The sequence below is a fragment of the Stegostoma tigrinum genome, chromosome 36, assembly GCF_030684315.1.
Source record: "Stegostoma tigrinum isolate sSteTig4 chromosome 36, sSteTig4.hap1, whole genome shotgun sequence".
NCBI classification, from domain to species: domain Eukaryota; kingdom Metazoa; phylum Chordata; class Chondrichthyes; order Orectolobiformes; family Stegostomatidae; genus Stegostoma; species Stegostoma tigrinum.
In genome coordinates, this window is record NC_081389.1 from 4,528,182 (window position 1) to 4,555,676 (window position 27,495).

The 27,495-nt window shown below is 48.0% G+C and overlaps 1 protein-coding gene across 1 annotated transcript in view; it reads left to right on the forward strand.

Moving 5' to 3' along the window:
- Positions 1 to 27,495, forward strand: part of ptpn9a (protein tyrosine phosphatase non-receptor type 9a) — a 169,706-nt gene that overhangs the window by 81,969 nt on the left and 60,242 nt on the right. Inside the window, exons 3-4 of the mRNA XM_059640095.1 lie at positions 1,430 to 1,519; positions 8,684 to 8,695. Coding sequence (XP_059496078.1) covers positions 1,430 to 1,519; positions 8,684 to 8,695 — 102 coding nt within the window. The remainder of the gene's footprint in view (positions 1 to 1,429; positions 1,520 to 8,683; positions 8,696 to 27,495) is intronic.

Genomic DNA, 27,495 nt, shown 5'->3' on the forward strand with positions numbered 1-27,495 from the left:
AGCTTGTTATTAATTCAGGAATTTTGATGGCTAAGAAAAATTGCAGCTACCTGTCCATTCTAGATGCATTAGATTTTGTTTTTTTAATGGAGAATGAGTTGTACATACATCTTAAAAGAGGGAAATAACATCGTGTGGAGCTGGAGGACCACAGCAGGCCAGGACATCAGAGGAGCAGGAAAGCTGACATTTCGGGTCAGGACCCTTCTTCGGAAATGGGGGAATAAATAGAGAGGAGGGGGTGATGATGACAGGTAGATAGTGGAGCGAATAGGGTGGGAGAGAAGACTGACAGATTAAGGAGGTGGAGATGAAGCTAGTAAAGGTGTCTGTAGGTATGCAGGGGGTGGGATTTGGTCACTGGGGTGTGAGGAGCAGATAAGTGGGCAGGTCAAGGAGGCAGGGATGAAGCTAATAAAGATGAGTGTAGGTAGGTAGTGGTGGGGATTGTTCAGTGAGCTGGGAGAGGTGGATAAGTGGGAGAGAAGATGGACAGGTCAGTGAGGTGGGGATGAGGGGGGTGCTGGTCTTGAGATGGGGTCAGGGGTGGGGGGATTTTTAAGTTAGGAAAGTCCACATTGAGAACATTGGGTTGTAGGGTTCCAAGGCAGAAAATGAGGTGCTGTTCCTCCAGGGTGGCATTGTTGTGACACTGCAGGAGGCCCAGGCCCAGGGAGTGGGAGGGGATGTTGAAGAGGCTCACGACTGGGAGGTGTCGTCATTTGTTGCGAACTGAGTGTAGGCACTCTACAAAGTGGTATCCAAGCCTCCGCTTGGTCACCCCGATGTACTGGAGGCCACATCCGGAACAGCGGGTACGGTATACCACATTCGCGGATGTATAGGTGAACATCTGTTTGTGGAAGGTGTTTTTGTAGCCTGTGATGGAGGTGAGGGAGGAGGTGTAGCTCTTCCTGTGGTTGCAGGGAAAAGTGCCGAGGGCAGTGGGGCTAGCGGGGAGTGTGGAGTGGACGAGCGAGTCGTGGAGAGTGCGGTCCCTCTGGAAAGAAGATGAGGGTGGGGAGGGAAATATATCCTTTGTCGTGGGGTCAGATTGCTGGTGCCCTTTTATAGTCTTGAACCACTTCAACTTCCCCTCCACCCCCTGAATAACGTGCATCTTGGGCTTCCTCCACCCTATCCGCCCCACTATCGACCTGCTGTTACCCCACCCCCTTTATTTATTTCAGAGCCCCCTTCCCCTCCGCCATTTCTGAAGAAGGGCCCCGATCCGAAATGTCAGCCTTGCTGCTCCTCTGCTGCCTGGCCTGCTGTGTTCCTCCAGTTCCACACCTTCAGCATCTGCAGTTCATGCTATCTTTAAAAGAGGGAGTCGTGTGTGTGCCTGGGTAATGTTGTTGAGAGAGAACATTTTCTTTAAAACTTGCAGTTTTATGGAGTAAATGAAATATCTTTTGTTTCTTTTTAGGATACAAGGTTGAAAGAGGGGATTGTAAAGTTGAAACCGCATGAAGAGCCTCTAAGATCTGAACTGCTGAGTGGCAAATTCACCATCTTGGTAAATTTGTTTTGTCTCTTTCTAAATGATTACATGATAATTGAGGTGGATTAATGGGTGTACGTGGCTGCACAGTCTCAATTTGAGATGGCCTTTTCCTTTATTGTGTTTTGATGGTAGTTTAACAGGAATGTGGTTGAACTCCTGGACAGTTTCCCATGGACTTTGCACTTGGTGGTGGTTGGGAGTGCCATAACCAGGAAATATTATCCTTTGCTGTATGAGTTAGCATCTATAATTCACCACATAATGAATTAATCATTAATACATGGAATCACCGGTCCAAGAAACTGGCATAGATAGTCCTGTGGAGGGAGTTTTCAGCAGAAGACTAGGGGAAAGCTGCTGACAATGTTGCAGGGTAATACAGTAGGGCCCAATTATCAGTGTGTAGATATTCTTCTGTCTGTGTTCACATATTCAGACGAAGTGTATGGAATAATTAGAAGATGTAGCTTAAGACACCATTCAGTTGAGCATATTGTAGCATCGCACTGCACAGAAACAGACCCTTCAGTCCAATTCGTCTGCGCGACCAGACATTCCAATCTGACTAGCCCTATTTGCCAGCATTTGACCCATATCCCTCTAAACCCTTCCCTTCCTATTCATGTACCCATCCAGATGCCTTTTAAATGTTGTAATTGTACCAGCATCCACCACTTCCTCTGTCAGCTCGTTCCATGCACCCATCACCTTCTGCGTGCAGACGCTACCCCTCTGGGCCTTTTTAAATCTTTCCCCTCTCACCTTAGACTTATGTCGTTTAATTTTGGACTCTCCTACCCTGGGAAAAAGACCTTGGCTATTCACACTATCCATGCCCCTCGTGAGTTTATAAACCTCTATAAGGACACCCCTGAGCTTCTGCAGGTAAAAAGGAATTACTTATTTAAGAAAATTTATTTCAATCACACAGTTAAAGATTTCCTTAATACTACTACTTCTAGAAGGGAAGGTATGAGTGTTGTTCTGCAGAGAACAAGTTCGTGAAGGATTGCACTAGGGTTACTCTTTACGGAGTCGTGCAGTTATTTAGAGTCAGACTTTACAAATATGTAGCTCCTAACTACACTACACTTGTTTGAGTAAATATCACTTCATAATCTTCAGAAAAATCAGTTAAATTGAACAAAATTAAATCAAAATAATAAAAAACAACCCTTAAAAGGGTAATTTAACAAAAATAGGATGTCTGATTCTTTTTATTTGCCTATTTAGATGTCTTAAATGCACTTTCATGCCAGGTAGGAGTAAAACCTGGGCCTTCTAGCTCAGAGATGGTGACACAATCGGATTCCTTAATGTTGCTTTTAATGTTTTTTTATTTACCCTATTCAGACATTTCTATATCACACCTCCATGTTAGTTGGAACTCAAATCTTCTAGCCCAGAGATATGGAAAGTACCACTGAGTCACATGGTGACTTTTGGATAAGTGTGTTCAAAAAGCTTCTAATCAACTTGTTCAGAGATGTTAGTACAGACCTCTCGAGCAGAAAGGACTTGAACCTGGGCCTCCAGGCTCAGGGATAAGCACACAGCACCACACAAGAGCCTTTAAAATAATGTTCAAGTGAAAACCCAGTTGATGCCCATCACCTGCACACAATTTAAGCTTAACAACAGTTCGTCTCGCACTATGACTTTAGTATTGTTTATGCTGACAATGATATTGTGAGCATTGATGGAAGAGTACAAGTTACAATTTAAAAATTTTAAATGCTAACAGAGGGAACATCCCAGCAAATTTAATGTTCGCTGATAATTGCAATGTTCAGCACCATTTTTGGCTCCTCAGTACATGTGCATATGCAGTAAGACCCGAACAGTATTGGTATGGATTGATACATGGAAAGTAATATTCATGTCACATTATTGCCAGGCAGTGACCATTTCTAACAAGAGAGAACCTAGCCATTTTTTCTTTGACATTCAATGATGTTACCATCACTAAATCCCCGACTGTCAGCACCTGGAGGTGACCATTAACCTGAACCTCAACTGGACAAAGTGTATAAGTACTGTGTCTACAAGAACAAGTCATAGTTGACTTGATTTTGAACAGTTTGAAGGTTGAAGGTGGATTGAAAGTTTTAGCTCAAGTTGCTCTTTTTTAAAACAAAAATTAGAGATAGTAGCTACACTGATCTGCTTCAAAATTAAATGAATGGAATATTTGAAACTCTTCAAAACTGACCCTTAAAACCGTATGGGCTAAACTCCATTTCAGCAATAGGTCAAAAGGTTGTGTTAAAATATTATTTTTTTGTCTTCTCTAAAAACACAGAACAAGTATGCAGAATGAAATCAAGTAAAATATGTGTTATACACTCCACCTTGCTCACCTGGACTTGGTAATAAAAGGTATTGGAAATAAGATTTTGCAGTGCCTGAATCTGATAGAATAATGCTGGTCTGTTGTATAGTATTCAGCTGTATTCCTGTTGAACAATGAGTTAGGCGAATGGCAAACATCCTGAGACTTGAAGGCAATTTCAGCATCAGGACCCCTATGTAAAATAATTAACAGCAGTTTTGATTGTAAATTTGAAGTGCTGGTTTAAGTGGTGAGAAGGTGCTTTGGACTGATCCACCTCTGAAGGAAATTAATTTATTTTCCTTAAGTGAAACTGAAATGTCCAGAATCACTGTACCAATCAATATACTAGTTCCATAGCTGTAAAATACCTTTTTATTTCAGAAAGAGTAAACCTGAAATGACATCAATTCAGGAACAATTTTAAACAGGACCTTTGAAGAAAAACATACCTTATTTGATGAGAAGACCTGTGTTTGATTCAGTAAAGCTCAACACACTTTGTAAACCTCCCTTAAAATGCAGCTGCTTGATTGCTGTTTTAACTCCCAACTTGGACTTGTGGTCCAACTCTTAGGAAATGTTTTCAGATGTTTCTTTGCACGATGGATGAAGTTGTTTTTCCTCCTTTTCTTGGTGCATACATTTTTCCCCTCTCTCTCTTGTGTACTGTCTATACCTGAGATAGTAGGAACTGCAGATGCTGGAGAATCTGAGATAGCAAGATGTAGAGCTGGATGAACACAGGCCAAGCAGCATCAGAGGAGCAGGAAAGCTGACGTTTCGGGCCTAGACCTACCTTCAGAAATGGGGGAGGGGAAGGGGATTGTGAAATAAATTGGTGGGGGGGGTGCGGGGTGGTGTATAGAAGGTGGATAAAGGAGAAGATAGGTGGAGAGGAGACAGACGGGTCAAAGAGGAGGGGATGGAGCCAGTAAAGGTGAGAGTGGTGGGGAGAGAGATGGGATAGGTCAGTCCAGGGAGGACAGACAGGTCGGGGGGTGGGGCGGTGGGGTGAGGTTAGTATGTAGGAGATGGAGGTGGGAGGAGGGGATAGGTGGGAGGAAGGACAGGTTAGGGAGGCAGGGACAAGCTGGGCTGGTTTTGGGATGTGTTTGCGGGGGGGTGGGGGGTAGATTTTGAAGCTTGTGAAGCCCACATTGATACCATTGGGTTGCAGGGTTCCCAAGCGGAATATGACGTGCTGTTCCTGCAACCTTTGGGTGGCATCATTGTGGCACTGCAGGAGGCCCATGATGGACATGTCATCTAAAGAATGGGAGGGGGAGTTGAAATGGTTTGTGACTGGGAGGTGCAGTTCTTTATTGCGAACCGAGCATAGGTGTTCTGCAAAGCGGTCCCCAAACCTCCGCTTGGTTTCCCCGATGTAGAGGCCACAACGGGAACGGGGGTACAGTATATCACATTGGCAGATGTGCAGGTGAATATCTGCTTGATGTGGAAAGTGTTCTTGGGGCCTGGAATGGGGGTGAGGGGCAGGTATAGCACTTGCTGCGGTTACAGGGAAAAGTGCTGGGGCTGGAGGGGAGTGTGGAGCGGACAAGGGAGTCACGGAGAAAGTGGTCCCTCCAAAAAGCAGGTAAGGTTGGGTAGGGAAAAATGTCTTTGGTGATGGGGTCGGATTGCAGATGGCGGAAGTGTCGGAGAATGATGCGTTGGATCCGGAAGTTGGTGGGGTGGTATGTGAGGATGAGGGATTCTGTTTTGGTTGTTATTGCGGGGAGGAGGTGTAAGGGTTGAGTTGCGGGAAATGCGGGAGACACAGTCGAGGGTGTTCTCAACCACGGGGGTGGGGGGAGAGTGTTGGGAGTTGCAGTCCTTGAAAAACGAGGATATCTGAGATGCTCGGGAGTGGAATGCCTCATCCTGGGAGCAGATGTGGCGGAGGCGAAGGAATTGGGAATAGGGGATGGCATTTTTGCAGGAAGGTGGGTGGGAGGAGGTGTATTCTAGGTAGCTTTGGGAGTCGGTGGCTTGAAATGGATATCAATTTCCAGATGGTTGCCGGAGATGTAGACAGAGAGGTCCAGGAAAGAGAGAGAGGTATCAGATGTTCCAGGTGAACTTAAGGTTGGAGTGAAAAGTGGTGAAATGGATGAACTGTTTGAGCTCCTCTTGGGAGCACAAGACAGCACCGATACAGTCATCAACGTAATGGAGGAAGAGGTGGGTTTTAGGGCCAGTGTAGATACGGAAGAGGGATTGTCCCATGTAACCTATAAAGAGGCAGGCATAGCTTGGGCCCATGCGGGTACCCATGGCCATTCCCTTTGTCTGTAGGAAGGGGGAGGAATTGAAAGAGAAGTAGTTGAGGGTAAGAACGAGTTCAGCTAAGTGGATGAAGGTGTCAGTGGAGGGGGACTGGTCAGGCCTGTGGGACAGGAAGAAGCATGGGGAATACAGGTGTATAGGGACTGGATGTCCATGGTAAAAATGAGGTGTTGGGGACTGGGGAAATTGAACGTTCTGGAGAAGGTGGAGGGTATGAGTGGTGTCATGGACGTAGGTAAGGAGTTCCTGGACCAAGAGGGATAAAATGGAGTCGAGATAGGTGGAGATAAGTTCGGTGGGGCAAGTGCAGGCGGAGACAATGGGTTGACCAGGGTAGTTAGGTTTGTGGATTTTGGGACGGAGGTAGAAGCAGGCGATGTGGGATTTGGGAACGATGAGCTTGGAGGCTGTGGGTGGAACTGGTGAGGATGCCTGCAACTGGCTACCAGCTACCTCTGATACCAGCTTTAAGCAGATTCTGGCTTGTCAGTTTGTGCTTGCTTTTCCAGAAAAGAGACTTCTATGATTCAGATATGACTGGTACAATTGTACTGTGCACTCACGTTGCACCAGTGCATGCTAAGAAAGAATTTTGCACAGAGGGCCACAACATTGTTATGCAAACAAGAAGTGGAAGCCGCCAACATGTAGGAGCAGGAAGGGTCTAGGCCTGAAACATCAGCCTTCCTGTTGCTCTGATGCTGCTTGACCTGCTGTGTTCATCCAGCTCTACACCTTGTTATCTCAGATTCTCCAGCATCTGCAGTTCCTACTATCTCTGACAGAACTTCATCCACTTTTGCATAACTTTTGCAGTAAGCCAATTCAAAGCATGTTGCCTTGCCTCCTTCTCAGCATCAGTTTGTCTTTTTGTTGTTGAAAAAAATCTAATGAGAAAAATAATTAAAATAATCTCTCACCTAAGAGGGAAAGGTAGATACTTTGAAAAGTCTGTTTTGTTTACAGCAGTAGTGTGAGATCAAATCAGTTTCAAGTGTAGTTTGCAAATGAGGCTTCTTAGTTTAGATATTTTATTGGGCTTTTGTTCCTCATTAATGGTTTTGTTCAGTTGGGCACTAACATGCTGTTGGTCCTGGCTAATTGTCTTGTTGAAATACTCAGGTGCAAGTTCACCTTCCTCAATGTAACTAACAGAAGCAAGATGACACATCTGAGGAAGGGATAATGGGAACTGCAGATGCTGGAGAATCCAAGATAACAAGGTGCGGAGCTGGTGAACACAGCAGGCCAAGCAGCATCTTAGGAGCACAAAAGCTGACGTTTCGGATCTAAATGTCAGCTTTTGTGTTCCTAAGATGCTGCTTGGCCTGCTGTGTTAATCCAGCTCCACACTTTGTTATCTTGCATCTGAGGAAGGCGACAGTTTTAAGCTGAGAGAGGAAAGATTTAGAAGGGATCTAACGGGCAACCTTCTCTCACAGAGGGTGGTGCATGTATGGAATGAACTGCCAGATCAAGTAGTGGAGGCTGGCACAATTGCAACATTTAAAAGCATCTGGATGGGTACATGAATAGGAAGGGTTTAGAGGGATATGGGCCAAATGCTGGCAAATGGACCAGATTAATTTATGATATCTGCTCAGCATTGACAAGTGGACTAAAGGGTCTGTTTCTGTGCAGTACAACTCTGTTAGTCTATTCAATCTAAGCAAATTTATCACCCAGAACAACCTTAAACCCACTCCTCATTGTACTATTTGTTTCTAAATGATTGAGGTTTTCATTTCCTCCACTCTACCACATCATAGTTATTTGTCACTTTCTTTAAAAAAATAACCTGGGATAGTGCTGAGGTAACATCTTACCCTTCTGAATCTTTCGCATTAATTTCTGATAATAAATTTCATTTATTCATTTCATTTTTAAACGCATTGAAGTGAAGCAAATGGTCCTGTAGTTGCCTGTGCTAGTTTTGAAACTTCTTTTGAATCTGTGCAGCTGTAGTGTTGGGCCATAAAACTCAAATTGTATTACATAGTCAAAATCTACAAAATGTTCTGGTCAGATCGCACCTTGAGCTTTAAGTGAAAAGATATTCAATTCACAGAGGCAGTGCAGCATTTTAAACATATTACTGTAATCCCTTGTGTCCATTGACTCCCTGACAGTCAGTGCTGCATAAATCTTCTCCCTGATGTGTCTTTTGGATAGCAATATATCCCTGGGGATGTATTTGTATTAAGCCCTCACAGTTTGTGGATTACTCCTACTTTACTTAGTTCCTGGTTCCTTGCAGATGTTTATGGATTTCCTTGTGAATACATTGGAAAGTACTCATTTGGTTACTGGCTACCGTTTTCTCGTGAGGTAACAAGTTGTAGAGCTAGATGAACACAGCAGGCCAAGCAGCATCAGAGGAGCAGGAAAGCTGATGTTTCGTGTCTGGACCTGACCTGAAACATCAGTTTTCCTCCTCTTCTGATGCTGCTTGGCCTGCTGTGCTCATCTAGCTCTACACCTTGTTATCTCAGATTCTCCAGCATCTGCAGTTCCTACTTTCTCTGTACCATTTTTTCATCCTCTTTTTCAAGGTTATTTGCATACTTTGATGACCTGACATCTTTGACAACCGTCTCTAACCCAATAGGCTTTGAGAAGGTAACTTTTCCTGATTAGTTCATTTAATTTTCTCATTTTGGGTCACACTTGTTTAATCTGAGCTTGCTGACATTCAAGTCTGTGTTTTCTCAGAATTCTTATCAATATGTCTTCAACTGAAATGTTACCTGTACACTCCAAAGTATTTATCTACATGCTTCCTTCAGCTTTTTGAATTTTCTCGTTTGGACCAACCTTCTGATTTTGGGTATAATACAGTCCCAGAGCATGTTAAACTTGGTCATGCTGTGATTACTACCCTAAAGGAGCACTGACTTCTGGCTGCTAAGACCAGGTCACTGTTAAGAACAAGGATCGATCATTACTTTGGATCTACTCCACCAGTCAGTTGAACCATGGCTGACTTGCAGTTCCATCCCACTTATCTGCTTTTCCTTTTGATTTGATGAAATTTTCTTGATGCTCATAAAAGCTCCATTGCTTTTGTGATGAATTCTGCTGCCATTTATAGAAAAAACGCTTTCTGATTTGCTCTTGTGTGATTTCATTTTAAATTTGAGATTATGTCCCTTTCTTGTTACTCCTACTAGAGAATTTATTTTCTGTATTAAATCTATTTATTTTAACCAATTTGATCGCACTGTTCCTCACCCGTTCCCAATCCAGAGGTTGTAAACCAACCTTGTGCTCACCTTTTCTATAAGTTAACCCCTTTTATTTCACTATCTTCTGGTAAGTCTGTGCTACATCCGCTTGACAGTCAATATATCCTTGAGGTGTGATGCTCAGAACTGAATGTAATATTGCAGATGGATACTGACCGAGATTCTGCTCAAAAGAGGCATCGCTTGCTTCCCTTCGTATTCCAATCCCCGATGATATAGGCCAATATTCCAGTAACCTTTTTGATTACATTTTGTTTCTGGTTACTTGGTAAAATCAAGATAAGCGCACATCTTGTGGCTTCCTTTACTGCTTCATGATTCAGCACTTAATTGTTAATTCACCAAATCTGATTTTGTAGTGGGTTGATTTCCATTGAAGTAACTCCCAGTTCTCTCTCACCCCTTTATTCTTCTGTATAGAGCATAAAGACTTATTTATGTCGACCAAGTGACCTGTAGTGAACTCCTACTGTGAATTTGCATTTTCACTGAAATTTCTAACCAGAGCAGTTCTGTAAATTACTCACTACTGAGATTAGCTTTATTCATTTCCCAGTTAATGTTGACTTTGTAAGCTATACCATGATTACAGTGTATAAAATGAATTTAGTGACATTGGGTGGGCCGGCATTGCATTGGTATGCGTGGAAACCTGTTGGAAAAATTAAGCATGGTGTTTTGTGTTTTGGGATTAGTAAGGAATGGTTTAGAGCACAACATAGTTCGGAGCTTTGGAAAGGAAATGGAGGTTTGTGATACAGCTAGGTTGACCGGAGAGCGATAGTAATAAATGGATGTACCTAAGGAGTGAAAACATTTTAATATGTCAGTTGGGATTGGGACCAGAAAGGAAAGCTGAGTGGTTAGCAGTTCAATAGAAATGGAATGAAGGAAATGGGATCAGGCCCATAGATAAGATGAGCTGAGAGAGAGCGAGCACAAGAGAAGTAGGAGATCATTTGAAGACAAGTGTAGCTTAAGAGCCAGGAGAAATGAGAGATTGGGTAGCGGTTTGGCAAGGTGAGATAAAAGGCAAGGGAGCAGGGTAGATGAATGGATAGTATCAGTATTAATGACAGTGAAATCTGAAAGCCCATCACATTCCTTTATATTTAAGGAGATATCATGTCGAAAGGAAATGGGTTTGTTGGGATTAACGGGAAGTTAAGATTTTTATTGGGATGTTACACATTAGAGAGTATCTGAGTACCTGAAGATTGTAAAAGTACAAGGACTAATGGAGGGTTGAAGGCTAGACATACGAGATTTGGAAAATGCAGTTGTAATTGACTTGAGGGTATGGGAAAGCAGTGAATTCAAAGGAAAAGAAGGCTAGTAGAGCTTAGATAATAGTCAGAATTCTGAGGATGGTCAATTGCCTGATGCGAAAGAGGATTTTAATTTGGAGAAATTTGGAGAAGGGTTGAAAAATTACAGAGAGTGAGAGGAGTCAGAGGAGATTTGCTTCCAGATGGGTATTGCATAGGAAGAGCACTGCATAGAATATTACATGGTTCATATTTAATGTAGCAAATTGGTAATGAAGTAGGTTATTTGCTACACTGTATTTTTTATGTTTAAATAAATCATCTTCCTAAATCATCATAAATAGTATCTTCTTGAAGGCATGCTGTGTTCCAAAAAGAAGTTGATGACTTCTGCAGTGGCTTGGTGAGAAAAGTAGTTGAATTTACAATCTGAGGGGAAAAAAAAGGAAAATAGTCATACCTGCCAGATAACAAACATCTGACTCTTTTAGAGACATTTCAGACTAGACATGAGTGATTACATTCTAGTTAGATAATTTGTTCTCTCTGCTGAGATAACATTCTTTTGTCCTACGCTATATGTACCCTAAAGAATTCATATTTAACCATGAGATTACGTGCCTAGAGCATTATCTTGGCTATCTGGATTACTAGTGACATTACCACTAATCTACCACTGCACCCGCTCCCCCACTGGCCAGTGGTTTTTACGGAGAAGCTGATAAGAGTGAAGCACTCTGTCAAACAAGGCATCTGTCATCTGCATGATGCAGCCCACTGCAGGTTGGGAGACATGGCTGATGACTTCTGTTATTTGGAAATAACCTATGACAAAAAAGTTGAAGGATGTGGTTACTTTAACTGCAAAATTGATGTCTATGTTAAAGTTGCTTATAGGTCAAATTTCCAAAGTTGTGATGTTTGAAATCCTTGCTACAATTATACCAGCATTCTGCATTTTTGCTTTGAACATAGAGCGTAGAACAGTACAGGTCCTTTGACCCACAATGTTGTGTTGACCTATTATCCTCCTAAGATTAAACTGCCCTGTATATCCTTCATTATACTATCCTCCATGTGCCTATCCAAGAGTCACTTAAAAGTATCTGACTCCACTGCCACTGCTGGCAGCGCATTCCACGTGTCCGCCAGTCTCTGTGTAAACAACCTACCTCTGACATCTCCCCTATCCCTACCCTTGCTTTGTTTCCATCTCCAAATTTTGCCAGCAATGGGCCAAATATTTGCCAGGCTTTTATTCTTAACAACGATGTTATTTGGTCTGAAACAGGTGTACAAATATTTACCAAGGCATAAAGATGTAATAATTGTTAGCATCCCTAACAGCAGGTCAATAACAGTATTATTAATCAACTTTAGCCTCTGGAAAAGAAAATGTCTGTACATATCCATTTTGCAAAATAGGAGTTGATAATGCAGTGCCAAAGCATGTATGCAAAGTATAGTTAAATGTGGGGCATTTAATACAGCCAAAGGTCCCATAAACATGAGACATTTTTTAATCCTTTTTTTTGACAGAATGTGGCTATTAATGTCTAGGCCAGCATGCATTGCCAACCCAAGTATACTGGGTCATTTTGGAGGGCAGTTAAAAGTCAACCATGTTGCTGTGGATTTGTATTTACATATTGGCCAGCCCAGATGGAGATACCAGATTTCTTGCCCTCAAGGACAATAGTAAATCGTATGAGTTTTTACAGCAATTGACTGTAGTTAACATGGTTGCAATTAGACTAAGTTTTTGAATTCTATGTATTACTTAATTCACATTTCACCATCTTCCTTGTTGGGATTCAAGATTATGCCCCAAGAGCATTATCCTGGCTATCTGGATTACTAGTAACATGACCGCTACACCATCATCCTGCCCTTACCTTGTTTTTTTCGACGGAGAAGCTGATCAAAACAAGGAGCTCTGTCAAACAAGGCATCTGTCACCTGCATAATGCAACTGACCACTGCAGGTTAGGAGATTTGGCCGATAACGTTTGTTACTTGGAAATAACATATTACTAAAAAGTCGAAGGATGTGTTTACTTTAACTGCAAGATTGATGTCCATGTTGAAGTTGTTTGTAGGTCAAATTCAGTATTAGCTTCTCTGGGGTATTGTGATCTGTGTGAAGGCTTTGGCCGACATGGCCAGATATAAATGTCTCCGTTATTGTTAATGTTGAAGCCAGGTTCATGTTGATTCAGATTTTAAATTTTATTTTCACAGGATGTGGTTGTCACTTAAAAAGCGTTTTTAAATTGTCACTCAGTTATGCAAACAGTGGATTGAGTTCTTTGATGAATTAACAAATAGTTTTGATGAAAGTAGTGTGGTTGATGGTTGGTGTGGGTCAACTTTCAAAAGATGTTTGAAATCGTAGACTGTGGACTTGTCAGCAAAGTTGAAGCCTGTGGAATTAGAGGTACTAGTAGTTTGGATCCAAGTTGGCTAAGGGACAGAAAGCAGAGAGAGTAATTTGGTTAATTCTGGCAAATATTTGGTCCACTGTTGGTGCGGGCTGTTTACCAGAGCCACTAAATTAATCCCACATCCTTGCTGATGTTCCCTAGCCCTGTATTTTTATTTTTTCCCCATCAAGTATTAAAATCACTTCTCTTTTAAACATCACTGCAGATTCGACAACTGACCAGTGTATTTATGATTAAAACAATTTGCAGCAAAGATAAACAGAAAAAAATTCTAGTTTTTTACCCAAAAATCTGTGTCCCGTCATCATTTGCCCTTCTGTTACTGGAGACAGTTACTTCTAGTTTAACCTTGGCAAAACTATCCCATTATTCTAAACACTGTCAAAAAAAATCTTTTAACTTACTCTGCTGTAAGGAGAACAGTCCCAGCTTCTCAAATGTAGCACATAAGTGAAACCCCACATCTTTGACACCTCTTTAGCAAAACTATTTTTTAATCTGAGGCCTTCATAAGTGAACTAAAGTATGGTCCCCAGAAATGGACAGAGTACTGCACCTGAGCCCTACCCACAAAAATTCATCATAACTTTGCTTCCTTTTATACTCCATTCCACCATTAATAAAGCCAAAGGTCCTATATGCTTTTTTAACAGCTTTGGTCCTGCCAACATCAGAACTTTGTTTATAGACACTCCTCGGGGACTCTGATTCTGGTAGGTTTTAAAATTGTGCCATTTGCTTAAATTCTGTTTCCATAGCTTTTCTATCAAAATGAATCACTTTACACTTCTGTATATTACATTTCATCGGCTGGCATCTGTCAGCCTGTTTTACCAGTCTGTGCCTTCCTGACATTTATCATTATCCTCTTCATTGTTTATTAAGTATTAGAATTTTGTATCATCTATTAACATTCAAATTATGTTCTGTGTACCTAAGTCCAGATTCATAAATATCGAAAGAGCAATGGTCCTAAAACAGGCTGCAATATTCTGCAGATTTGAGGAAGACAAACAATGATTCAGCGTTGTTCTCTGCTTTCCATCCCTTACTCAATTTTAAATATTTTTAATCTATCTTTTTGGACTTTACAATGTGGCTGCAAGGTTGTGGGCCATGAACCTGGACTTTCTGGCCTATAAGCCACTGCTGTTACACTTGTGCCACACTCATTGTCATGTATAACTCACTGCTGTTCCTTTTAATGCCATCTGTTTTAATTTGGGCAACAGGTCTATTATTAGTACTTTATCCAAGATTTTTCGAAAATGCGTTTGCACATCATCAACCTGATTAGCTTCAAGTGCACTCCATTATTTCATGAGAATAGACTTATTAAAATTAACAAAATACAGTTTGCCTTGATAGCCCTTTTGTTTGTTAGCCCACACTTTTCTAAATGGGAGCTAGTTAGCTCAGTTGCTAGCATGTAGTTAGAAAGTGGTTTAGACTGTTCAGGTTCAAGTCCCATTCTGGCTGAGGGAGACTTGGGATCTGCTCCTTCACTATGAAAAGGTAATGGCAGGGAAAGGATCGAGATATATAAAATTCTAGCAGGGCTGGACAGACTGGGTGCAGGGGAGGATGTTTTCCTTGGTCAGGGAGTTCAAGAGCTGGTGACATAGTATTAGCTTGCAGGATAGACCATTTAGGACTGAGATGAGGAAACATTTTTTTCCACTCAGAAGGGTCATAAACCTGTGGGATTTCTCGGTCATGTAAGACTGTGTAGACTAAGTCACTGAATATATTCAAGAAAGGGATGAATAAATTTTGAGATTTACATGCGTCAAGGCCTATAAGGAGACGCTGTGAATATGAGCTGAAACAACTGCAGATGCTGGAGATAAGGAGCAAAAACAGAAGTTGCTGGAAGTGCTCAGCCGGTCTGGCAGCATCTGTGTAGAAAAGATCAGAGTTACTTTTTCAGGTCCATTGACCCTTCTCCAGTATGCCATTGAGACAGAGGATTAACCATGATCATGTTGAATGGCCTGCTCTTGCTTCTAAGTTCAATGTTTCTGTGTGTAAAGAAAATCAACATAATGGTGCAATTTTAAAGCTGGGAGGTACAGAAGTGGAGATCTGATAGTATGCAATGCACTTCCATGTTTGAAGGTGGTAGGACACGTTAAGAATGCTGTTTTCTTAAAAAAAAGACAAATGGGATTCTTAGATTTATTAATGGTACAAAAATGTAAAATTGAGAAAGTTGTGCTGTAATCCTTATAAGCCAGCGTTTGGACCTGACTAGAGTATTATGTTCAATTCTGAGCACCACATTTGAAGATAGTCAAAGCCACGAAAAGAGTACGGAGAAAACTTACCAGAATAGTGCCAGAGATTAAAGGATTTAGTTTCATGCAAAGTGCAGAGAAGATTGAGAGGGGTTTGATAGGCATTTAAAACTATGCAGAATTTAAATAAGTAAGGGAAAAGCATTTCTAGTGATTAATCGAATTGTTAGCTCTAAGGTCATTGGTAAAAAAGTATCAGAAGTGATGTAAGAAAACCTGTTCGTACATTTGTGAATTATACTGTTCTGATGTGCTATGTGATAGGATTGTGGAATCAAATTCAGTAGTTATTTTCAAACAGGAATTCATAAAAAAAATTGCAGTGCCATAAGTGAAGATCAATGCAGTTGGCCTAATTGTGTATATGTGTGCATAAAAGACTTTTATTTTGATTTTTTTATGACATTAGGATACTGCAATGTGTTCAACAGCCAATTACCCACTCTTGAAAGTAATATAGGTTCACAATAGGAAATCTAAATTGTTACAAACTCCTACAAACAACAGTGTGATAACCACATGTTCTGTTTTGATGATGTTGGTTGGGAGTAATTATGAGCCAGGACCATGAGGACAATTCCACTACTGTACAAATACCAGTGAGGATCCTTTATGTCCACCCTGAAAAGGTAAACACTGCATGGGTTTGAATGCTGCATCTGACAATGTCGCATTACCTCAGTGCTGGCAATGGGAGTTTGTGTCTAGAATATGTACCCAGTTTTCTGGGTTGAGACTTGGACTCATAACTTCAGGCTTAAAAGTGAGAATGCTGCCACTGACCCACTTATTGTATGCCAATTTTCAGCTTTTTAGCACACAGTCAATGATTATTTTGTTGATTAACTAGTCCTAATTTTAGTCTTCATCAGGCAGTCTCATGGTTAAAACTGTTGATTTACAACCTTCATCACCCAAATTTTGGTATAAAAGTTAGGTTTTTATTTTGATTAGAATAAGCTCCTTATGATTAAATAGCTTAGAATGTTTATACTTTCAAATACTATTTATAAATTAGTCTGTTCATTAATAATTTGGTAAAAGATTGCAGGCATTTTTGAAATGACTTTGCAAAAATTTTCAGCTTAATCAGGGTGGCTTCTGAGTGGGCTGCAGCACAACAATAACTTCCAAAAGCCACACACACTTTCTCTGAAAATTCATTATGCACTTGAGCACGTTGTGAAGTTTCCTCTACCACCACCTTGTTCTTGGTCAGTTTTGATACTATTCTGAAACAGTACTGCACAAAGCTCACGACTTGTGGATATAGGTATCAGCTGTGACTATGGTTGGTCATCCCTTCACTAAGCTCATCATCGTCTAATGCCTCTGGAATTTGGACAGTATCTCTTAACTGTCTGTCTGTTGCAGACTGTAAAAACAATAGCCAAAGATTGTAATCAAGTCAGTAATTGTCATAAATTCCATCCATTCTTCTCATAGTATTCTTGAATGTTTGTCTGCAACCATTTCTGCAATTTGATTGCTGAGTTCGTCCAGATTTTTGATATTTTCCTTAATCTCTTCAGCAATCTTTTGTTTCCAGGCATCTGTGAATAGCTGTACTTTATATTATTTAGGCTTTCTCTTCATTGCTAGATATTTAAGGTCCAGTTCAGTCAATTCACAATCTCAACAGATTGTGTATATAAATTATAAACCACATAATTCTATAACTGTTGATAAGTTCTGTCCCTTCTTTTCCTTCTGGTACAAAATATATTTGTTTGTGATTAACACACTTTTCTTAGAGGTTGTAGGCTCTTTGGTAGATTTCTAGTCTTGTTCTTGTAGGTTTAATTCAATTGCACATATTCTCTTACAAGGCAGTAATGCTTTATTTCTCCAAAATCAGACTGCTATTTTTAGATACTTCTGTCTTGCGATTACAAATACTTGAAGTTAATATCTTGAAACGGCATTGAGAGTTTTTATACTGTAGGATAACCTGACTCTCCTCTTTAACCTCTTATTACTTAGTTTCATTGCAAGTAAATCAGTTCTGAAATTATTATTTCCATACACTGTCTCTTGGTGCAGTGACACAGGCTCTTGGCTTTTTCACACGAGTTTCTGCAAGTATTGATAGAGAGTTTTGATGTTGATGCACTTTGACTTCTTTACCCTAACACGACGACTACTCTGCAATGAATAGAAATTCTACCGTATGATAGTGTGGATCCAATACAGACCTGATAGTTGACAAATAATTACTTTGATCGTATCCTAATTTTCAAAGGAATTGCGTTGACTATTTTGGAAAATTTCTGAATTGAAACTCTCATTCCTAACAGTCAAACACAAGTCTAACTGCTGAATGGCCAAGCAGCCAATAACTTCAGGTGAATGAGCCATTTTGTCGATTACTTTTTATTCCTCTGGTTGCAGTCACAGATTTTTTCTGGCTCCAGTTATCACATTACTTGACATGGTAACCTCAAAAGATGTTCCTATAATCAATGCTATTGTGGGTTTTGTTTCTATTTGCTGTTTTAAAAAAATGCCTTTCAGAAGGCACAATAGAGATGCAAGTGTAGATTTTATGTTCCCGGTAAGGGAAAACTCTGCACTGGGAATCCAAATTTGTAACATCTACTTTACACAGTATCAATTGTAAAACACCGAAATAATAGACACAATTAATCACCAGGCGCCCCAATGTGAATTGCAGTCAGTATTACTGTTTTGCTATTAATTCTGGCGAGTTTCAGGAGGAAATGTTTACATTCCATTTTCCCAAACCTATTTCAATTAATTTCCATATGTACATTTTTAAAAAAATTGTTTTCTTGCTCAAGTTGTTCCTGCATCATCAAAAAATGGTAAAAAGGCTGCCCCTGGAGACCCTGAGCAAAAATTGTAATTCGAGCTTGGGCCTCACATTCCAATATTCCTTGTCAGGTTTCTTTGTGTGTAAAAGTCAGCACCCAAGTCTACCAGAAAGATCAGATAAGATATTAAGACTTCGGTACCTCGTCACATTTCTAAACTCTTTCCACTGACTCAAAGTTGCCGTGTTGCTTTCTAGCTCATCCCATGTTCATAAGAGAGTAATTTGTTCTCCGACTCATTGTGAACAAACCGCGAAAGATGGAGTATATGTTACTTCGTGGGTATCTGTACCTTTGTTTAGAGCATTTAGTGCTGCTAAGTATACAACACGGCAACAGGCTTTTTATATATAGTTTAAGTATATTTTATTTCTTCCCAACTTCAGTTGAACATTAGTAAAACTAAAGCTAATGTACTTGGCTCCCTCTTGGCTATTCACTTGTGGAAAGTAGCTTCATGATCTCATTTGAGTTTCAGACTCTTCGACCTAACAGTAATACTATTTGTTACCACTTCTATAACATTGCTTACCTCCTTCATTAACGATTTATGTCTCATTAAGCCGAACAATCATCCACCCTATGTCACGTTTAATGTATCTAAGTCTGAGAATTGTGTAACCTGTGTCTGAGTTTTAGGCATGTGTTAGGGACCCTTTGCCGATCAAAGCCTATCTCTGTGGCAGTGTGAATCACATGTACCTTGTATCCAAGTAGCAATGCAGATGAGCTATTCTTTTGTCTCATTTGCTTTCCTTCTTGGAAGTAAATGGACATTCTCAAGACCTTCTTAGAACTTTGGAGACTACCTGTCTAACCACATTAAATACTGATGCTGTTGCCATTGTCTCTAAGTGTGAATAAACAGCTTATATCATCTGAGTAAAGCAGTCAACAAGCCCCCTCAACAAGCCTGTCAAACAGATTACAAAACAGGTCATGGGAACCCCATTATTTTACACGGAATTGAAGACAGTGTCAAAACAGCAACCATACCAACTTTCCCAGTGTGAAAAGTTATCTCAACAGTTAGTTTCACATCAGTTTTCTTATATAGTTGCACATGACTTGGGGTGGAATACATCCTACCTTTGAAAAGTCTGAGGAGGTAAGACTTATTTTGACTCACTACAAATGCAGAAGATCAGAACCGTATACTTCAAAAATGTAGAAACTTTGACATTCGTTAAACGAGTAATAAAATTGGGCCATTTCCTGGTCAATAATCTGGGTTCTTCACTAGGACAGATTTTGTACAGTGGAATTGAGTCACTACAACCTGGAATTTAGAATGGATCAACTTTTCATTTACAGGCCCTAGAACAGAATACAATAAAATAACACAATCGGGTGTAAAACTATTTCCTTCTGCTTCAGAGCAGAAGTTTAATCTTTAAGCTTGGGATAGACATGCTGCTAGATATTCAGGGTATCACAAAAAGGAAAACAAATCACTTTCTGCTTCAGTTAAATATGACAACAAAATTGCTGCATAGTATGTTGCCCCTGTTAAAGTCACTGTACTGTCCTGCATTGAATGAATTGACTGATTTGGTGCAGAATTGCAAACGAAGGAATTATAGAATAATTGAAATGAAATGGTGTTTTGTTTTACATACCGCGTTGGGCTCAGGATTTTGATAGTAACTGTGAACATTTCAACAATAAAATTTTGGTGATACTTAAAAGTAGCGGGTTGATATTGAGTAACGATCACCGCAGTCCATCGCACGCACACGCACTCAACTTTCCCACTCTCGCACACACTCTCCGACTCTCGCGCTCTCTCTCCCCCTCTCTCGCGCACACTCTCCGACTCTCACGCTCTCTCTCCCCCCTCTCATCGCGCACACGCCTCCGACTCTCGCGCTCTCTCTCCGACTCTCAACGCTCTCTCTCCCCCTCTCTCACGCTCTCTCTCCCCCTCTCTCACGCTCTCTCTCCCCCCTCCCTCTCTCCCCCCTCCCCCTCTCCCCACCTCGCTGCGCTCTCTCTCTTGCGCTCTCCCACTCTCGCGCGCGGCGATACCTCGCGCGCTCTCTCTCTCTTGCGCTCTCTCTGCATGCTCGCTTGTTCTCGCGCTCTCTCTCTCGCGCCCCCCCTCTCTCGCGCCCCCCCTCTCTCGCGCCCCCCCCTCTCTCGGCGCCCCCCCCCCCCCCTCTCGCGCCCCCCCCTCCGCCCCCCCCCCTCTCTCGCGCCCCCCTCCTGCCTCTCTCGCGCCCCCCCTCTCTCGCGCCCCCCCCTCTCTCGCGCCCCCCCCCCTCTCTCGCGCCCCCCCTCCCCCTCTCTCGCGGCCCCCCCCCCTCTCTCGCGCCCCCCCCCCTCGCGCCCCCCCCTCTCTCGCGCCCCCCCCCCTCTCTCGGCGCCCCCCCCCTCCTCTCGCGCCCCCCCCCTCTCTCGCGCCCCCCCTCTCTCGCGCCCCCCCCCTCTCTCGCGCCCCCCCCTCTCTCGCGCCCCCCCTCTCTCGCGCCCCCCCCCTCTCTCGCGCACCCCCGTCTCTCGCGCCCCCCCGTCTCTCGCGCCCTCTCTCTCGCGCCCTCTCTCGCGCGCTTTCTCTCTCTCGCTCTCGCTCTGGCGCGCGCTCTCTCTCTCTCTCGCTCTCGCTCACGCGCGGCGCTCGTTCTCTCTATCTCTCTCTCGGCGCGGCGATCTCTCTATCTCTCTCTCGCGCGCAGCGGCGCGCTCCCTCTATATCTCTCTCTCTCTCTCTCTCGCGCGCGCGCGCTCCCTCTATATCTCTCTCTCGCTCGCGCGCCGCTCCCTCTATATCTCTCTCTCTCGCGCGCGCGCGCTCCTTCTATATCTCTCTCTCTCTCTCTCTCGCGCGCGCGCTCCTTCTATATCTCTCTCTCTCGCGCGCTCCCTCTATATCTCTCTCTCTCGCGCGCGCGCGATCCCTCTATATCTCTCTCTCTCGCGCGCGCGCGCTCCCTCTATATCTCTCTCTCTCGCGCAGGCGCGCGCTCCCTCTATATCTCTCTCTCTCTCGCGCGCTGCGCGCCCGCGTTCCCTCTATATCTCGCCGCGCGCGCCGCGCTCCCTCTATATCTCTCTCGGCGCGCGATCTCTCTTCGGCGCGCGATCTCTCTCGCTCGCTCGTTCTCTCTATCTCTCTCTCGGGCGCGCGATCTCTCTATCTCTCACGCTCTCTCTACCTCGCGCGCTCTCTCTACCTCGCGCGCTCTCTCTACCTCGCGCGCTCTCTCTCGTTCGCGCGATCTCTCTCGTTCGCGCGATCTCTCTCGTTCGCGCGATCTCTCTCGTTCGCGCGATCTCTCTCGTTCGCGCGATCTCTCTCGTTCGCGCGATCTCTCTCGCTCGCGCGATCTCATGTCGCTCGCGCGATCTCGCTCCCTCTATATATCTCTCTCTCTCTCGCGCGCGCGCGCTCCCTCTATATCTCTCTCTCGCGGCGCGCTCCCTCTATATCTCTCTCGGGCGCGCGATCTCTCTCGCTCGCTCGTTCTCTCTATCTCTCTCTCTCTCGGGTGCGCGATCTCTCTCGCTCGCTCGTTCTCTCTATCTCTATCTCGGGCGCGCGATCTCTCTATCTCTCTCTCGGGCGCGCGATCTCTCTATCTCTCTCTCGGGCGCGCGATCTCTCTATCTCTCGGGCGCGGCCGCGCTCCCTCTATATCTCTCTCTCTCGCGCGCCGCGCGCTCCCATCTATATCTCTCTCGGGCGCGCGATCTCTCTCGCTCGCTCGTTCTCTCTATCTCGCTCGTTCTCTCTATCTCTCTCTCTCGGGTGCGCGATCTCTCTCGCTCGCTCGTTTCTCTGTATCTCTCTCTCGGGCGCGCGATCTCTCTATCTCTCTCTCGGGCGCGCGATCTCTCTATCTCTCTCTCGCGCGCGCTGCGCTCCCTCTATATCTCTCTCTCTCTCGCGCGCGCGCGCATCCCTCTATATCTCTCTCTCTCTCGCGCGTGCGCGCTCCCTCTATATCTCTCTCTCTCGCGCGCGCGCGCGCGCTCCCTCTATATCTCTCTCTCTCTCTCTCGCGCGCGCTCCCTCTATATCTCTCTCTCTCTCTCGCGCGCGCTCCTCTCTATATCTCTCTCTCTCGCGCGCGCTCCTCTATATCTCTCTCTCTCGCGCGCGCGCGCTCCCTCTATATCTCTCTCTCGCTCGCGCGCGCTTCCCTCTATATCTCTCTCTCTCTCACGCGCGCCAGCCGCGCTCCCTCTATATCTCTCGCAGCGCGCGCATGCTCTCTCTCGCTCGTTCGTTCTCTCTATCTCTCTCTCGGGCGCGCGATCTCTCTATCTCTCTCTCGGGCGCGCGATCTCTCTATCTCTCTCTCGCGCGCTCCCTCTATATCTCGCGCGCGGCCGCGCTCCCTCTATATCTCTCTCTCGCGCGCTCCCTCTATATCTCGCGCGCTGCGCGCTCCCTCTATATCTCTCTCGCGCGCGCTCCCTCTATATCTCTCTCGCGCGCGCTCCCTCTATATCTCTCTCGCGCGCGCTCCCTCTATATCTCTCTCGCGCGCGCTCCCTCTATATCTCTCTCGCGCGTGCTCCCTCTATATCTCTCTCGCGCGCGCTCCCTCTATATCTATCTCGCGCGCCCCCCCTCTCTCGCGCCCCCCCCTCCTCGCGCCCCCCCCTCTCCCGCCCCCCCCCTCTCTCGCGCCCCCCCCTCCTCGCGCCCCCCCTCTCTCGCGCCCCCCCCTCTCTCGCGCCCCCCCTCTCTCGCGCCCCCCCTCTCTCGCGCCCCCCCTCTCTCGCGCCCCCCCTCTCTCGCGCCCCCCCTCTCTCGCGCCCCCCCTCTCTCGCGCCCCCCCCTCTCTCGCGCCCCCCTCTCTCGCGCCCCCCCTCTCTCGCGCCCCCCCCTCCTCTCGCGCCCCCCCCTCTCTCGCGCCGCCCCCCCCTCTCTCGCGCCCCCCCTCTCTCGCGCCCCCCCCTCTCTCGCGCCCCCCCTCTCTCGCGCCCCCCCCTCTCTCGCGCCCCCCCCTCTCTCGCGCCCCCCCCTCTCTCGCGCCCCCCCCCCCTCTCTCGCGCCCCCCCCTCTCTCGCGCCCCCCCCTCTCTCGCGCACCCCCTCTCTCGCGCCCCCCCTCTCTCGCGCCCCCCCCTCTCTCGCGCCCCCCCTCTCTCGCGCCCCCCCTCTCTCGCGCCCCCCCCTCTCTCGCGCCCCCCCTCTCTCGCGCCCCACGCCCCCTCTCTCGCCGCCCCCCCCCTCTCTCGCGCCCCCCCCCTCTCTCGCGCCCCCCCCCTCTCTCGCGCCCCCGTCTCTCGCGCGCCCCCCGTCTCTCGCGCGCCCCCCGTCTCTCGCGCGCCCCCCCGTCTCTCGCGCGCCCCCCGTCTCTCGCGCGCCCCCCGTCTCTCGCGCCCCCCGTCTCTCGCGCCCTCTCTCTCGCGCGCGCTTTCTCTCTCTCGCTCTCGCTCTGGCGCGCGCTCTCTCTCTCTCTCTCTCTCTCTCGCTCTCGCTCACGCTCGTTCTCTCTATCTCTCTCTCGGGCGCGCGATCTCTCTATCTCTCTCTCGCGCGTGCGCGCTCCCTCTATATCTCTCTCTCTCTCTCTCTCGCGCGCAGCGCGCTCCCTCTATATCTCTCTCTCTCTCGCGCGCGCGCTCCCTCTATATCTCTCTCGCTCGCGCGCGCTCCCTCTATATCTCTCTCTCTCGCGCGCGCGCGCTCCTTCTATATCTCTCTCTCTCTCTCTCTCGCGCGCGCGCTCCTTCTATATCTCTCTCTCTCGCGCGCTCCCTCTATATCTCTCTCTCTCGCGCGCGCTCCCTCTATATCTCTCTCTCTCGCGCGCGCGCGCTCCCTCTATATCTCTCTCTCTCTCTCTCGCGCGCGCGCCGCGTTCCCTCTATATCTCGCGCGCGCGCCGCGCTCCCTCTATATCTCGCGGCGCGCGCCGCGCTCCCTCTATATCTCTCTCGGGCGCGCGATCTCTCTCGCTCGCTCGTTCTCTCTATCTCTCTCTCGGGCGCGCGATCTCTCTATCTCTCGCGCTCTCTCTACCTCGCGCGCTCTCTCTACCTCGCGCGCTCTCTCTACCTCGCGCGATCTCTCTCTACCTCGCGCGATCTCTCTCTACCGCGCGCGATCTCTCTCTACCGCGCGCGATCTCTCTCTACCGCGCGCGATCTCTCTCTAACCGCGCGCGATCTCTCTCTACCGCGCGCGATCTCTCTCTACCGCGCGCGATCTCTCTCTACCGCGCGCGATCTCTCTCTACCGCGCGCGATCTCTCTCTACCGCGCGCGATCTCTCTCTACCGCGCGCGATCTCTCTCTACCGCGCGCGATCTCTCTCTACCGCGCGCGATCTCTCTCGTTCGCGCGCGATCTCTTCTCTCGTTCTGCAGCGCGATCTCTCTCGTTCGCGCGCGATCTCTCTCGTTCGCGCGCGATCTCTCTCCCTCTATATCTCTCTCTCGCGCGTGCGCGCGCGCTCCCTCTATATCTCTCTCTCTCTCTCTCTCGCGCGCGCGCGCTCCCTCTATATCTCTCGCGCGCGCGCGCTCCTCTATATCTCTCTCGGGCGCGCGATCTCTCTCGCTCGCTCGTTCTCTCTATCTCTCTCTCTCGGGTGCGCGATCTCTCTCGCTCGCTCGTTCTCTCTATCTCTCTCTCGGGCGCGCGATCTCTCTATCTCTCTCTCGGGCGCGCGATCTCTCTATCTCTCTCTCGGCGCGCGCGCTCCCTCTATATCTCTCTCTCGCGCTGCGCGCGCTCCCTCTATATCTCTCTCTCTCTCTCGCGCGCGCGCGCTCCCTCTATATCTCTCTCTCTCTCTCGCGCGCGCGCGCTCCCTCTATATCTCTCTCTCTCTCGCGCGCGCGCGCTCCCTCTATATCTCTCTCTCTCTCGCGCGCTGGCGCGCTCCCTCTATATCTCTCTCTCTCTCGCGCGAGCGCGCGCTCCCTCTATATCTCTCTCTCTCGCGCGCGCGCGCGCGCTCCCTCTATATCTCTCTCTCTCTTGCGCGCGCGCGCGCTCCGTCTATATCTCTCTCGCGCGCGCGCGCGCTCCCTCTATATCTCTCTCTCGCGCCGCGCGCGCGCTCCCTCTATATCTCTCTCTCTCGCGCGCGCGCGCTCCCTCTATATCTCTCTCTCGCGCGCGCGCGCGCGCGCTCCCTCTATATCTCTCTCTCGCGCGCGCGCGCTCCCTCTATATCTCTCTCGGGCGCGCGATCTCTCTCGCTCGCTCGTTCTCTCTATCTCTCTCTCTCTCGGGTGCGCGATCTCTCTCGCTCGTTCGTTCTCTCTATCTCTCTCTCGGGCGCGCGATCTCTCTATCTCTCTCTCGGGCGCGCGATCTCTCTATCTCTCTCTCGGGCGCGCGCGCTCCCTCTATATCTCTCTCTCTCGCGCGCGCCGCGCTCCCTCTATATCTCTCTCGGGCGCGCGATCTCTCTCGCTCGCTCGTTCTCTCTATCTCGCTCGTTCTCTCTATCTCTCTCTCTCGGGTGCGCGATCTCTCTCTCGGCTCGCTCGTTCTCTGTATCTCTCTCTCGGGCGCGCGATCTCTCTATCTCTCTCTCGGGCGCGCGCGCTCCCTCTATATCTCTCTCTCTCTCTCGCGCGCTCGCGCTCCCTCTATAATCTCTCTCTCTCGCGCGCGCGCGCTCCCTCTATATCTCTCTCTCTCTCGCGCGCGCGCAGCGCTCCCTCTATATCTCTCTCTCTCTCTCGCGCGCGCGCGCTCCCTCTATATCTCTCTCTCTCTCGCGCGCGCGCGCTCCCTCTATATCTCTCTCTCTCTCGCGCCGCGCGCGCTCCCTCTATATCTCTCTCTCTCGCGCGCGCGCGCGCGCTCCCTCTATATCTCTCTCTCTCGCGCGCGCGCGCGCTCCCTCTATATCTCTCTCTCTCTCTCTCGCGCGCGCGCGCTCCCTCTATATCTCTCTCTCTCTCTCGCGCGCGCGCGCTCCCTCTATATCTCTCTCTCGCTCGCGCGCGCTCCCTCTATATCTCTCTCTCTCTCACGCGCGCGCCGCGCTCCCTCTATATCTCTCGCGCGCGCGCATGCTCTCTCTCGCTCGTTCGTTCTCTCTATCTCTCTCTCGGGCGCGCGATCTCTCTATCTCTCTCTCGGGCGCGCGATCTCTCTATCTCTCTCTCTCGCGCGCTCCCTCTATATCTCGCGCGCGCGCGGCTCCCTCTATATCTCTCTCTCGCGCGCTCCCTCTATATCTCGCGCGCGCGCGCTCCCTCTATATCTCTCTCTTGCGCGCTCCCTCTATATCTCGCGCGCGCGCGCTCCTCTATATCTCTCTCGCGCGCGCTCCCTCTATATCTCTCTCGCGCGTGCTCCCTCTATATCTCTCTCGCGCGTGCTCCCTCTATATCTCTGTCGCGCGTGCTCCTCTATATCTCTCTCGCGCGCGCTCCCTCTGTATCTCTCGCGCGCGCTCCGTCTATATCTCTCTCGCGCGCCCCCCCTCTCGCGCGCCCCCCCTCTCTCGCGCCCCCCCTCTCTCGCGCCCCCCCTCTCTCGCGCCCCCCCTCTCTCGCGCCCCCCCTCTCTCGCGCCCCCCCTCTCTCGCGCCCCCCCTCTCTCGCGCCCCCCCTCTCTCGCGCCCCCCCTCTCTCGCGCCCCCCCTCTCTCGCGCCCCCCCCTCTCTCGCGCCCCCCTCTCTCGCGCCCCCCCCCTCTCTCGCGCCCCCCCTCTCTCGCGCCCCCCCTCTCTCGCGCCCCCCCTCTCTCGCGCCCCCCCTCTCTCTCGCGCCCCCCTCTCTCGCGCCCCCCCCTCTCTCGCGCCCCCCCCTCTCTCGCGCCCCCCCCTCTCGCGCCCCCCCCCCTCTCGCGCCCCTCTCTCTCGCGCCCCCTCTCTCTCGCGCCCCCCCCTCTCGCGCCCCCCCCTCTCGCGCCCCCCCCTCTCGCGCCCCCCCCCCTCTCGCGCCCCCCCCTCTCTCGCGCCCCCCCTCTCTCGCGCCCCCCCTCTCTCGCGCCCCCCCTCTCTCGCGCCCCCCCTCTCTCGCGCCCCCCTCTCTCGCGCCCCCCCTCTCTCGCGCGCCCCCTCTCTCGCGCGCCCCCCCTCTCTCGCGCGCCCCCCCTCTCTCGCGCGCCCCCCCTCTCTCGCGCGCCCCCCCTCTCTCGCGCGCCCCCCGTCTCTCGCACGCCCCCCGTCTCTCGCGCGCCCCCCGTCTCTCGCGCCCCCCCGTCTCTTGCGCCCTCTCTCTCGCGCGCGCTTTCTCTCTCTCGCTCTCGCTCTGGCGCGCGCTCTCTCTCTCTCGCTCTCGCTCACGCTCGTTCTCTCTATCTCTCTCTCGGGCGCGCGATCTCTCTATCTCTCTCTCGCGCGTGCGCGCTCC